Below are 12,720 nucleotides of genomic sequence, written 5' to 3'. Positions count from 1 at the left end.
TCATCAGTAATTACACAAATTTAAGACAGTCTTCTTTGTTTGAGTCATATTTTAAGTCTATGTATTGTATATTATCTATGTGTTTTGTAGGCGTTCCTGACTGCCATAGGGGATCGTCACAAGCGGGCCGTGCTGGCACTGGAGCACATGTTTGCTCCAGTGCTTGATGGAGCTTTTTCCACATTATTGGGTGTCCTGATGCTTGCAGGCTCTGAGTTCGACTTTATCGTCAGGTGAGTACAAATCGAACCTTGTGAGAAAATGCTACATTAATTCTGCCGACACAGGATTGCGCTCACAAAGGTTATTTTGTGGCGTCTGTGTGGCGTTAGTAGACCGTTGAGACCATGCCTCAACCTGTATGTCACACAGTAATCTACCTGAGACACAAATCATGCATGAAGGCCGCACTCTTCCTCCATTCCCTCCCTCTATCTCCCTCTTGTCTTCCACCCATATCTCCATTTCATACCCCCTCTCTGTAAACCTCATCCATTTTCCCGCCACCGCCGACGTACCTGTTTTTTGTCCACTTCTTCAGGCTCGATCTCCGAGAAAACTTCATAAACAAGGCCTTTATCTTTCCCCACCTTCTTCTCCCCTTGTGTCTTTTCTCCCCTCCACTCCCCTTAATGCCTCTCATGCCTGACATTTTAGGGGAAACTAGGGGAAGGATGGAGAGTTGAAGGTCGGGAGGAAAAGGGAGGAGGAGGGCTTGGGGGGAGTTGACGACTAAGAAAAGGGGAGCGGACTGAAAAGAGTGATGGGGAGACAGAGAGGCAGAGGGGGTAAAGAAAGAGAACAGGAAAGTCCTCTGGCTTTTGTAATCTCCTTCAGCTAGTTTAACTGCCCTCGCTAGACATTTATAAGCATGGGAAGGGGTAACAGGGTGGGGGGCAGTCGTGGAAAGACATGAGAAGTGGAAATTAAAGCCGACACACTGTGGGGGCTCTGCGTCGGTGGCTACGTTTGTGTGTGTCTGTTTGTGTGTGTGTTTGTGTGCGTGCTCTCTTAAGACAAGGGCAGAAAGGTAACAACCAGCTGCCCCTTATGGGAGGAAAATTAATGATTGTGTACATTCTGGAGAGTTATGAGAAGTTTCCACTGAGCTCAGTGAATAATTTAGAGTCTCTTGTGGTCTCACGTGGCTCCACATGCACACATTGTTGTTCGAGACTATACGAGGTAGCTATATAATTACTTTGACCTGCTCCTTTAAGAACAGGGTGCACTGAAATACATGTGATCTGCAAGTGCACAAACTCTGTCATGTGCATAGGCCTCTTATATGCACACACACACACACACACACACACACACACGCACAGACACGGACACACCAACCTGCTCCCTGACCTTGTAATCATGGGGGTCAATGATGGTGTGCCTGCCAGTTAGAGCACACACAGATACACACTCGAGAGAGAGAGAGGCACACAAACAGACGCTCATATACACACAAACACAGGGAGGCCTATAGAGCATCTCTCTTCACCTCCAGTGGTGAGCTCTGGTTTCTGGCTCGGTCCCGGGCCTCCATTTAAAGGTTCTGCTGTTGTCTGAGCAAACAAAGCAGCGCCCCAAGACGGTGCAATAACAACAGGGCCAGCTCGTATTTTTCTGCTTGCGCCGAAAGAAATGTTTCCCCGACTTTCCCCCGTCAGCACTGTGAATGTTTTCACTCTAAACAGCCTAGCGGGGGCACTCAGCCCAGTATGTGGGCTGCACGCGTGCGTGTGTGCGTAGCTTGATGTATGTGCATATATGTGCCTAAAGGTGATGTGGCATTTACCCATCCTGTTGTGAATGGAAATCATAACCCTAACTGCATCCCACCTGATTGTGTCAGTTCCATTTAAAGACAGTAACAATTCTTCATTAAGTTGACTAAAAATAACTAGACCTATGTTATATGTTTTGTTAATGTGTGAACTTCCAATATCCAAAATGTTTCCAACAATGTTTAAAGCCAGAGCAATCCCTACTGGCGTTCAGGGAAATGGGTTTTTACATTTCGGTCGACTTTTTATTGCACATCCACTTTACCTGTGGCTTTGACCATATCTGCTATAGTGTCCAGGGTAAACGTACGACAAAGGAAAGACTCTCTGCAATGAGGATTATTCTTTGACGTTAGCTGCGTAACGTGAATTAAACTTTAACACATTACGCAGCTGGGAAGATGATTTGCATCTGCATTGTGTCAGGTAGATTTTCATTGGCAAGGGGGCAATGGTTGTGAAGACAATAACTCCCATGATCCCACACTGCGTCAGGACATCATCAAACTAGGTGTACGTATGTTTACAGTCGCAGTGTGTGTGTGTGTCTGAACCTCTTCATTTACTTGAAAGATGCAAAAGAGCAGGAACCAAAGCAGAATTTCTGCTTTGTAATTACCATATGCATTGGTTTAATGTGCATTAGTTTTATTGTTTCTAGTTAAGAGTTGGATGAATTCTTTTCCATGAACCCTGGGATTGATTCATCTTGTGATTCATGTCTGTCTACACAACCACTCACAGCATGACGTCCTGTTCTCTACACACATGAATGTTCCAGCAGCAGTAGCACTGAGTAAGAATAACTTGTTGTTGGTTCCGCATGGGAAGTGAGGCCACCCATGCTGGGTAGACAAGGACTGGTCATCACTTGTAGATGTTCCTCCTGTTTAAATTTCATTCTCCCTGCGCATGAATTTAGTCTGAGGTCCAGCTGCATTTTATACCAGTGCGTCTACACCTCAGGTACCACATATGCATACAAACACTACCAGCATTGTGAAGACTCGGGCAAACGGGTTAATGGTTCATTAGCACATCCCTGAAAACCTGAGAGCTTCCACTGGAGAACCATGTCAGGAGGAAAGCCTCTCCATTAAGGGAGGAAGCAGAAGTGGAGGATGAGGGAGGTTGGGATGGAGGGGCTGGGTTTCGGAGTGGGGAGATCGGGGGGTCTTACCTGATACATTGGAGATTTAATTAGACAGAGGGGATTGTGGAGTGGCCGGGAATTTCACAGGGGCTTAACTTAGAAAGAAGGGAGAGAAAAGTGAGGCAGAGGAGAAAGAGAGGAAAAAGAAATAAAAGAGAAACGGAGAGAGAGAGAGAGGGAGAGAGGCCAGGGAGGGGGTGGCACTCTGAGGGTCCCCTTCTCTTCTTCCCTCGACTAAATTGTTTAAATTCTATACCCTTCACTTCATTTGTTTGCTTCTCTCCCTCTCTCTTTTTTAGAGCCCAAGAGCAGAGAGTAGCGAGAGAGGCCCCTGTCCTCTTGCTACGACCCCCCAACCCCACCCTCACACCCCCCTCCCACCTTTTTTTTAACCCTCATTTACCCCTTCCACCCCTCCCCTCACATTCCTCACTGCTTTGTTTTCTCCATGTTTGCTTATACACCACACACCCAAGAGAGAGTACCCTCGCTCCCAATATCCTGCCCCCCCCCCCACGCGCATTTTCTTTTTTTCTTCCTGTGCCTTTGAATTAACCAGCTCCGGCTAATTATGGTTACCCTTTTCTTTTCTCTCTGCGGCTTCTTTACAACTAACCCTCTTTAAGCGGGACTTAGAAACGTGCAAGGTACATCTGTGTGTGTGTGTGTTTAAGGAGTGGCCATGCGTCTTTGTTGAACTATTATTTCGGGCATGTGTGTTATGGTTGGTCTTACACATGTCTCCCCACGTCTAAAGCCCTGTGGTTTGCTTAGGTATTTTCTTTGTTTACTTGCTTGCTTTGTTTCTCATCTTGTGTTTTTCTGTGCTGTTCTGAGCAACTCTTGTTTTGCATGTGTTTCATGCTGATATGTTACATTTAGTTAAATTAGTTCTCATATTGATCCCTTTTTGCATATTCGTGTTTTATTGCAGGTATTTCTTTGCCGTGTTGGCCATCCTCACAGTTCTTGGAGTCCTGAATGGTCTCGTACTTCTCCCAGTGCTACTGTCTTACTTCGGACCATATCCAGAGGTAAGAGTTCAAATATCCTGCTGAATTTCAGGAGATTATCTGGAGTTCACTGCATGTCTGAAAGCATCTCAAGTCTCTTCACCTTCTTCCTTGTCACCTCTCAGGTATCACCTGTCGATGGTCGTAGCCGGTTACCGACCCCATCCCCAGAGGCCCCACCTCACGTGGTCCACTTTTCAGTTCGTCCTCACCACACCACCACGGCCACTATCTCCGGTGCAGCCTCAGACTCGTCCGACTCGGAGTACAGCTCCAACACTACGGTGTCCGGCGTAAGCCAGGAGCTGCAGAACTACAACCTGCCCTCCCGCAGAGGGGCAACCCGAGCAGAGGAGCAGCAGTACCACCTTCAGACCAGCAGAGGCAGAGCAGGCAGGCCAGAGGAGGACAGGAGAGCAGGATCAGGGCACAGGCGCTCAGGGAGACAGCCTGACCATCCAGCCTATGTGTCTTCGGTAAGGAAATATCCTAAATCCTGCTGCTTGTTTGATGCTCTGACTGCAGATTTGTAGTCGTTTCTGACATTACAGAAATAAACAACTCATTGTTTCTCTTCAGTCTGTCTCCTCTCAGGGTTGTGATTCTGGGCCCCAGCCAGGAGCTACTCAGCGCAACAGCAGCAGGAACCCCAAGAGCCAGTTGCACTGGCAGGTCCCGCCCCCAGCCCGCCCGCGCATGGACGCTTTTGAAACTGCTACTGAGGCTGGGGGCCATTACGCCTCACACGGCCATAGAGAACACTCAGCAGGCCACAGAGCCCGCTCTTCCCACAACCCACAACCTAATCACCACCTCCCACACCACCACCCCAACCCTACCCCATATTGCCAACCCATCACTACGGTAACAGCGTCGGCCTCCGTCACCGTTGCCGTTCACCCGGCCCCCTTGTCCAACCAGGGCCCCCCCACTTCCTCTTACCCAGGGTACACTGCAACGGACAGTTACTGCCCCTCAGGGCCAGAGGTACCAGAGGCTGCTTTCCAGGACCCGCACGTGCCGCTTGACACCCAGACAGGGTCCAGGGGAGACACGGTGGAGGCCATGGAGCTCCAAGATTTGGAGTTTGAGGCAGCTGAGAGCAACCACGTCAGACGGGCGAGCTGAGGTGACTTTTCAGCTGCTTCAGTAGATCCATACAGTATGTGGTACAATGGTCATTTTAGAAAAACCTGCTTGATAAAGTACTGACACTATGACGTCCTTTTTGTTTTCAGTTGTGGGGAACGGAAGTACAACGGCCAAAGATGGACTCCTCTCTATTACTAAGCAGCTGACCTGGCCTGGCACAGCCCAGCCTTGCATAGCACAGCCCAGCTCACTCCACCCAACCCCCCGGCCTCAAAAAGCGAAAGACTCGCCAGTGTTGCCATCATGGTCATGGTGCTCATTCTTACTGTAACCCAGTGGACTATTGTCTTAGATATTAGATTCTATCTATATTTAAAAGATGTATACATATGTAAATATGAACAAAAAGTAGCTATAATTTTAGGAGCCGTACAACTCCTCATGGTTACAGACTGGGGCTGCCATTTTATATGGTGTGTGTGTGTGTGAGTGTGTGTGTGTGTGTGTGAGTGTGTGTGTGTGTGTGAGAGAGAGAAAGAGAGAGAGAGATAGATTTCTGATTACTGTTCACTCATCTGTGGATCTGTGCCATTAGGAAGCTTCATCCAGACAAAAGTACCTGCCAGCACGCAACGTTGCTGCTCAAAATATATTTTTAAATGATATACATTTATAACTCTATGCAAATGTCTTTTTAAACAAAAGAAGTGATCTGTCTACTTATATGTGTGTGTGGGTGTGTGTGTGTATGTTTATACATGTGTTTGTTTGTGTGTGTGTGTGTGTGTATACATGTGTTTGTGTATGTGTGTAGGGTTCTATGATGTGAAACAGCCCCATTGTTTTCTGCCTCCTACATCAGATTCATCCTCAGAACAGACTAACGTTTACACTCATTTAAAACATGAGGGAAATTGTTAGTCATCAAACAGGGCCATGGTATACAAATATATATATATATATATATGTATATATATATTTGTGTGAGTGTGTGTGTGTTTTTGTGTGTTTATTGTATAAAGGTACGCATCTTAAACTATTAATTTTTTTTATCACAAATCTGTGGTAGTGATGAAACAATTACTGTTTAACTTGACACGCTATGCGTGCTATTTAAGATGAGCAGATATGAAGAATTTTTTTTTGTTATGGCCTCTGCATTGGAACCTGTTTCTGCTCTCAGCTTTGTATCAGTGTTCGGCTGCTCTCTGGTTTTATTTTTTACTGTAAAAGGTTGTGTTTTGTTTAACCCTTGCAGGCTCAAAACAGGTTCTGTCATTTAAACTGACATACAAGTATCAAACCCACCTCAGAAACTCGCTGTGCCATTACAGGGACATTCACAATACTGATTCTTGCTTCTGGAACAGGGTCAACAACAGGAGCGCTAACTCTGCTCCCTAAGTGACTGTGTCTAACGGATAAGCTAAAGTTCAAACTGTATACTGTACGACCACGTTCAACATCGCACTCGATTACGTTCAAATGTCAATCTCACGAATATCTCACCTCAAGTTACTTTTTGTTTCTGTTCAACCAATAAGCTAGCCCCTGCAGCCTGCTAAGGGCTAAGCCCTATTTGGCCTGACAGTGTGTCTTATGTGTGTCTTAGTTTATGTGTGTAATATATATGATTGTGTGTATGAGTTCATCCTCTTAATCTGTCCCAGTCCTCCTTTAGTGACAGTAAATATAACTGGCCCTGATTTGGCCTCAGCCGTCCTCTCTGACCTCAGCTCATAAAAATCCACAACATAACGCCATGACACTAATTGGGACCCCTCACCCCTTCCTCCAAATGCCAAATGGCCCAGCCCATAGCCTCAGGGGTGAGAGTTTACACCGCCAGCACCTCGCTTCACTTGCAATGGCCAGTTTATATCTGTATGTGTGTCTATGTCAGCATGCGATAACTGTAACCCCCTCCCCAACCCCCTGGTTCCAGACTTTAAGGCCCCTCACTCACTGCGTCCACACCTCAATTTGCTTCTCACTTCCTGTTGAACACATGTAGCTCTTCCCTGAAGTCTTTGCAGTTTTACACTCTGTCCACCGTGTTACGTCAGCTGCTTGCATGAAATAGGTTGTTCTGTTTTTTGTTTTTCGTTTTTTGTTTTCTCCCAATGTCACATTGGCAGTAGTGGAGAGAATCATCGCTGGCAACTATTTTATTCATTTTTAAATGTTCTTGTTTTCAACGTTGAATTGCGATATTTATATTTTTGTAATATAAAACATGTTTTTTCTTTCATTATTGTTGTGATGCCAGTGGATAACAAATGCAGGGATTTTTGTCTATTGAAAAAAAAAACACTATTACAGTTAAATCTGTATAAAGTGATCTGTATAAAGTGCTTACTAATGTTAAATAGGAAAAAAAGAGTATATAACATTTTACACTACAGGTCTCATCATAGCTCTTAGAGGATTTTAAAAGGAAAAAAAAATCAGTGGTTCTTCCAGACTACCATTTTGGTCTTGGTTGGCGTGGATGTATGCTGTTTTCAGTTACAAAGATAAATGTATGCCATATAATTTATTTATATGAAAATTTATTTTTGTAGTGTACATAGTAGTTGTCAAGGTATTTGACAGAAGTATATTTTTAAAGAGTTTATATGTAATGATATACCATAACAGAAAAGGTGCACACTTTCATTGCTAACTGTCTTTTGAGACAACATCAACACCTCCCCCTTCAGTATTATGTTCCAATCCTTGGAGAGAGACAGCTGTTTCTATGGGTTCGTCAAAGGCTAGCCATGAAAGTAGAAAATTGTACTAGCTCTCTAAATATTAATGTTCAAACACTGATAGAATTCTAACAAATAAAAATATTATAACTTATTTGTCTCTTTGTTCATAACTTTAATAAATGGAAACTTAAAAAGATGCTTTGGTCTGACTGTGACTTGATTGTTTCTAAAGGTTTTTGTGCTTTAAATGTGCAAATGGACACAATGAGAAGTACTTTGATAGTTTGCTTTCCTATAAATGATATATATTCAAATACACTAAGCATATTCTGTGTGTACATGATTACTACAGCTATATTTAAACTCTGACACAAACAACCATTCACTTGCATATCTACCGTCAATTTAGACTCTACAGTTAACCAATGCTGCAAGTCTCTGAACCAAATGAGGAAGCCAGAGAAAACTTCTACTCAGAGCATGTGAATACACAGAAAGCTGAAGTTCAGATATGAATTCAGAAAATCCATCTTTCTTGCTGTGACAAGAAGGCGACCATGCTAACCACTGCAACACAGCCCATAGCTTCACTTTCAAAAACTGGAAATGTGGGAAACGCCATAAAACCGAGTCAGGCTCTGTTTGAATGAGACTCTAAAACTCACTTATCAACATGTAGAATCTTGTGTTACATAATAATAATTATAATTATAAGAATATGTGAAATGTAAAATGCTCAGTTAACATTGTGTAAATAAAGCAAATACACATAATACCTAAAATGTTACACAATCTAAATTCCACCACACACATTTGATCATTATCTCTGATGAAAAGAAATCATCCCTGTGCGAGTCAAAACACTTCTGGTGTTCTCTATCAAGAATAGCAACAGGTAATCTCGACCTCCCCTCCCTCCCCTCCCTCCTGCCGTGTCCCGTGGTATAAAGCTCTTGACATCTGGTCTGGAGCCCGGCCGTCCTCCCCAACAGCCCACCCAGCTCCACCCCTGCAACCCCACCTGCTCTCCCTGTTCCGTATGATTTTGATTGACAGCTTTATAGACTGCAAGGAAATTGGTTGTAGTTACAATACAGCTGGCCTGTTCGCTGTAATGAAATAGGGCATGTGGCCTTGAGCTTGCAACACTGATGGTGAGGGAGAGAGAAAGAGGGAGCAAGGAGAGCGCCCTGTCAGCTTTATGGGTGGCAGCTATTTGCTCTCGTACGTTTTTGACTCAACATGTAGGAAACTCGCAGCTCCAGCATCTCGTGTGTTGCCACATTCTGCACTTCTGCAGTATGTTTTGCAAAAATCCAGCTGTGTCCTTTCTGTTGTTCATACCTAAAATAAAAGGATTGGTTTTCCCGAGCTTCAATCTCAACCTGAACCTCAAGCTGGAAGAACTCTCTGACCCTGGATCAGTGGTTGGACGCAGGCAGTAGGCATGTCATTATCTTTTAAAAGCCAATAAAGGCACTCTACCCTGCTGCATGCTGTCCAACTGGTGCAAAGAGGCAGGCTGACATCTTACAAATGACAGGGTGTGTTTGGAGAGCTGGGTGGCAGGGTGTTTTGTGTCACGTTTTGAACTTTTCTAACCGGACTTGACATTTTTAGCCCATTGCTCAAAGAAAACACAGGACAAAGGTAGAGACTGATGCACGTGTTGCCCATGCTGATCATAATGTGTCTGTTAAAAGTGGAATTTGAAGAATGTGTCATTGTAGTTTTACCTTAAAAAAACTGCTTTAAAATGATTCTGATGGTACACAAACTTATCTTAGGGATGATGGTGTGTCTGTCTTTACAACAGCTCTCCAAGGACAACTGGAATCTAGGGCTGTGTCTCAATTCAGGGGCTGGATCCTTCAGAGGATGCCTGGTAATGTCCATGCCGATAGATGCTTAACAAGAATGTCAGACAATTCCATTTGATACACGTCATGCTACGACAATGATAACTGCGATGGCTACTTGCTGGGTGTGTTATGCAACAAACTCTGTGTGCATAACTATTCTTTCAACAGTTATTTTTAGGGTTTTAAAGTTTTAAATTTCAAACAGTTAAGTGCTTGCAGAATTCAAAATACAACCTCTGTTTTAAAGTTTGTAAAAAAAATATCTGTGGTTGTTTGTAGGAGACATGGTTCACTGTGTGAATGTTGTTAAGGTCTCTTTCCCCATCACCTCCCTCATCTGCTGGAGGACCCCAGGTCACCAAACCAACACACACCCCCTCCTCTGGCCCTGCCTTACCCTTTCTCTCCCCCTTACCTCCAGCCTACACACACACACACACACACACACACACACACACACACACACACACACACACACACACACACACACACACACACACACACACAAAGAGTTTCCTTCAGAGGTGCACATACTGTGAAGAGTTCTTCACTGCAGCTAATGAACTGTGTTGTTAATGAACGAGTGTTTCCTGTAACTGTCCTCTCAGCCAGCAGAAGGAGGGTCGGAGGGGAAGAAAGACAGAGGAAGGACAAAAGAGGGAGAGAGACAGGAGGCAATTAAGAGGTTCCTTCTCTGCTGGAGAAATGAACTGTTCAGCAGTGGCTCTCTGCCCAGACTGGGTGACAATGGAGCGGATACACGCCACACAACAAAGTTCTACTTTCTCCTTCTTTTTTTGACTTACTCATTTATTTTCTAATTTTCCAAAATTTCTCACCTGTAATCTGTGTGAAGGGAATTCTACTATTCTGTTGAATTATTGATTCCTCTGTTCCAGTCCTCTTTTTCCATCCATCTTTCCCTCCCTCTGTGTCTTTCCATCCTGAAAGGCTTGTCTATCATCACCTGCCGGCAGAACTAAACCCTCTGAGTGTGTAGTCTCCTCTACATGAGTGATTGCTCTGCTGAAATGACTGCGTGGGACACACACACACACACACACACACAGACACACACACACACACACACACACACACACACACACACACACACACACACACACACACACACACACACACACACACACACACACACACACACGCTTGCCAGATCCAGGGACAGATTTACACATTCTTTATGAAAACAAAAAGAAAACAGAGTTTCAGAATTAATCTGCAGGAAGCACCTCAGGATGTGTTGATAAGATTTCAGATCCAGATGAACGGTGTTTTCACCTTTGAGGCCTCACAGACACCTTGAAAACCATTCAACTTTAACTTGTGTTTATTCCTGTGTGTGTGTGTGTGTGTGCGTATGGAAATGTATATTGCCAGACTGACGTCAAAGCCACTGTACTTCTCATTTAGCAAAAACTAGCCTGAATTTATCAATCATGACTTTGTGTATAAGGGTTAAACATATATGATAAAAATTAATAACTCGTGGCCACACTGTAGTATTCGTGGGGGGGCCTCCTATAAGAAGATGGGAAGGTAGGGAGAACATTTTAGTTGAAGGCCCAGCACTAACACAGTTCATCCCCGATATTCCAGTGTTTTTTTTATTATAAATCAGGTCTGAGAGATACATAAATTAGGTCACACTCAAATCAAGCGATCAGAACTTTTTGATGTCACAACAAAACAATCACCTTCTTCAACTGTGAAACCAGTATGACAGATTTGGACTCACCATCTAACTGTCTGGACAGATCTATTATATGCTCTATTTCTATTCCATCTCTATCAAGGACTCTTATTAGTCTTGGTCTCTGATTGGCCTGGCCGTGCATCACTCAGAAAACAGTCATCCAATCAGAAAGAGAGACTCTGAGCCTCACCTCATGCTAAACTAAGCTAATCACCTTTTATCGAAGATGACAAATGCAGATTTTTTTTAATGTTTGTCTTGCAAAATCCCCTGAAACCTCTAATGAAATGTGACACATTTTTAAGCTCTAATGCCATTTACAAAGCATAGCTCTCCTCTCCTCTTTTTTATTCTCTTCTTTTCTGTCAGCGGTCTCAAGGTGGGTGGTTTTGGGTGGGTTTTCGGTTCTGGTGTTCAGTCCCACCCCCGGGACCGTTTGACTTGGCTGGCTGTTTTATCTCCCACAGAGGGAGTGCGTTCCTTCAACGAGACGGATCCAGAAGAATGTGAGGTCCAAGTCCCCAGTGGCCAAACTTACATAAGCTCAGTGTTACAGAGCAGTTCTATGCTAGAGCTGCAGTGGTGAATAACAATAAAATAGCCCTTATGAGAATGATGTCTAAGGCCGGCGTGGCTGCGGACTTGGACTTAGTCTCTGTCCTCGTATTGAACACTAATTTTCTACTTTTGCGAATGTGTCAAATTGAACATTTTGGATCAGAACTACTGTTTTTCAAGGCCAAGAATTCCTTCATTGACCACAGCCATTTAAATCACACAAGTGACTACACAACTCTTCCTGAATACGACTACAGCTCTCCAGGAATCCTACGACAGAAAGAGTGAGCCAAAAGAAGGGAGGTCCAAGACAGTGAGGGAAACAGATCCAATTCTTAGAAACAGCTGACATGATTCACTGTGTTCAGCGGCTTTCAAAGGCTTCTGCTGCAAGAGAGAGGTACACCTCCAGAGCCAAAGATCGTATCCGTCTCATCGTCTGCAGCGAAAACCTCGAGAGATTTGCCAAGATTACTATTACTGTTGGCTGTTGTTGCTGCGTTCAGACAAACGCGCTAAATGAAACGCTGACGTGCAGCCTTTTTTGTAGTATTTTTCCTCCTGGGGTGTTTGCGGCCTCGTATTTCTTCTGTGCAGGAGCAGAGTCAGACCACCCCACACTCGACCTCGACATGCAAGGCCTGAAAGAAGTGGGTGAAGTTTGATACAGGTATAGAAAAGAGGAAGTGCGCTTTGCCAACTGGGGATGGAAAGACAAAGTCAATGAGAGAGAGAGTGAAGTAAAAGGTGTAATCAAGTTGAAGAGAGAAAAAAAGACAGCGAGTAAAGACAGATGGAAAAAGCAGGGAGGAGGAAAAGTGAAGGAAGGGGTAGAGGATGGTTGATGGTGGATG

General features: G+C 44.3%; 1 protein-coding gene across 2 annotated transcripts in view; it reads left to right on the top strand.

Moving 5' to 3' along the window:
• ptch1 (patched 1) overlaps positions 1–7,931 on the top strand; it is a 51,994-nt gene extending 44,063 nt beyond the window's left edge. For both annotated transcript variants that reach the window (XM_069523649.1, XM_069523648.1), the window contains exons 20-24: positions 91–233; positions 3,869–3,968; positions 4,073–4,423; positions 4,527–5,076; positions 5,186–7,931. In XM_069523649.1, the coding sequence (XP_069379750.1) occupies positions 91–233; positions 3,869–3,968; positions 4,073–4,423; positions 4,527–5,075 (1,143 nt within the window). In that variant the 3' untranslated portion in view covers position 5,076; positions 5,186–7,931. The remainder of the gene's footprint in view (positions 1–90; positions 234–3,868; positions 3,969–4,072; positions 4,424–4,526; positions 5,077–5,185) is intronic.
• The last annotated feature ends 4,789 nt before the right edge of the window (positions 7,932–12,720 follow it).

The sequence above is a fragment of the Paralichthys olivaceus genome, chromosome 4 (genome assembly GCF_024713975.1).
Source record: "Paralichthys olivaceus isolate ysfri-2021 chromosome 4, ASM2471397v2, whole genome shotgun sequence".
NCBI lineage: Eukaryota > Metazoa > Chordata > Actinopteri > Pleuronectiformes > Paralichthyidae > Paralichthys > Paralichthys olivaceus.
Note: the sequence above shows the minus strand (reverse complement) of the source record. Positions and strands in the feature narration are given on the sequence as shown.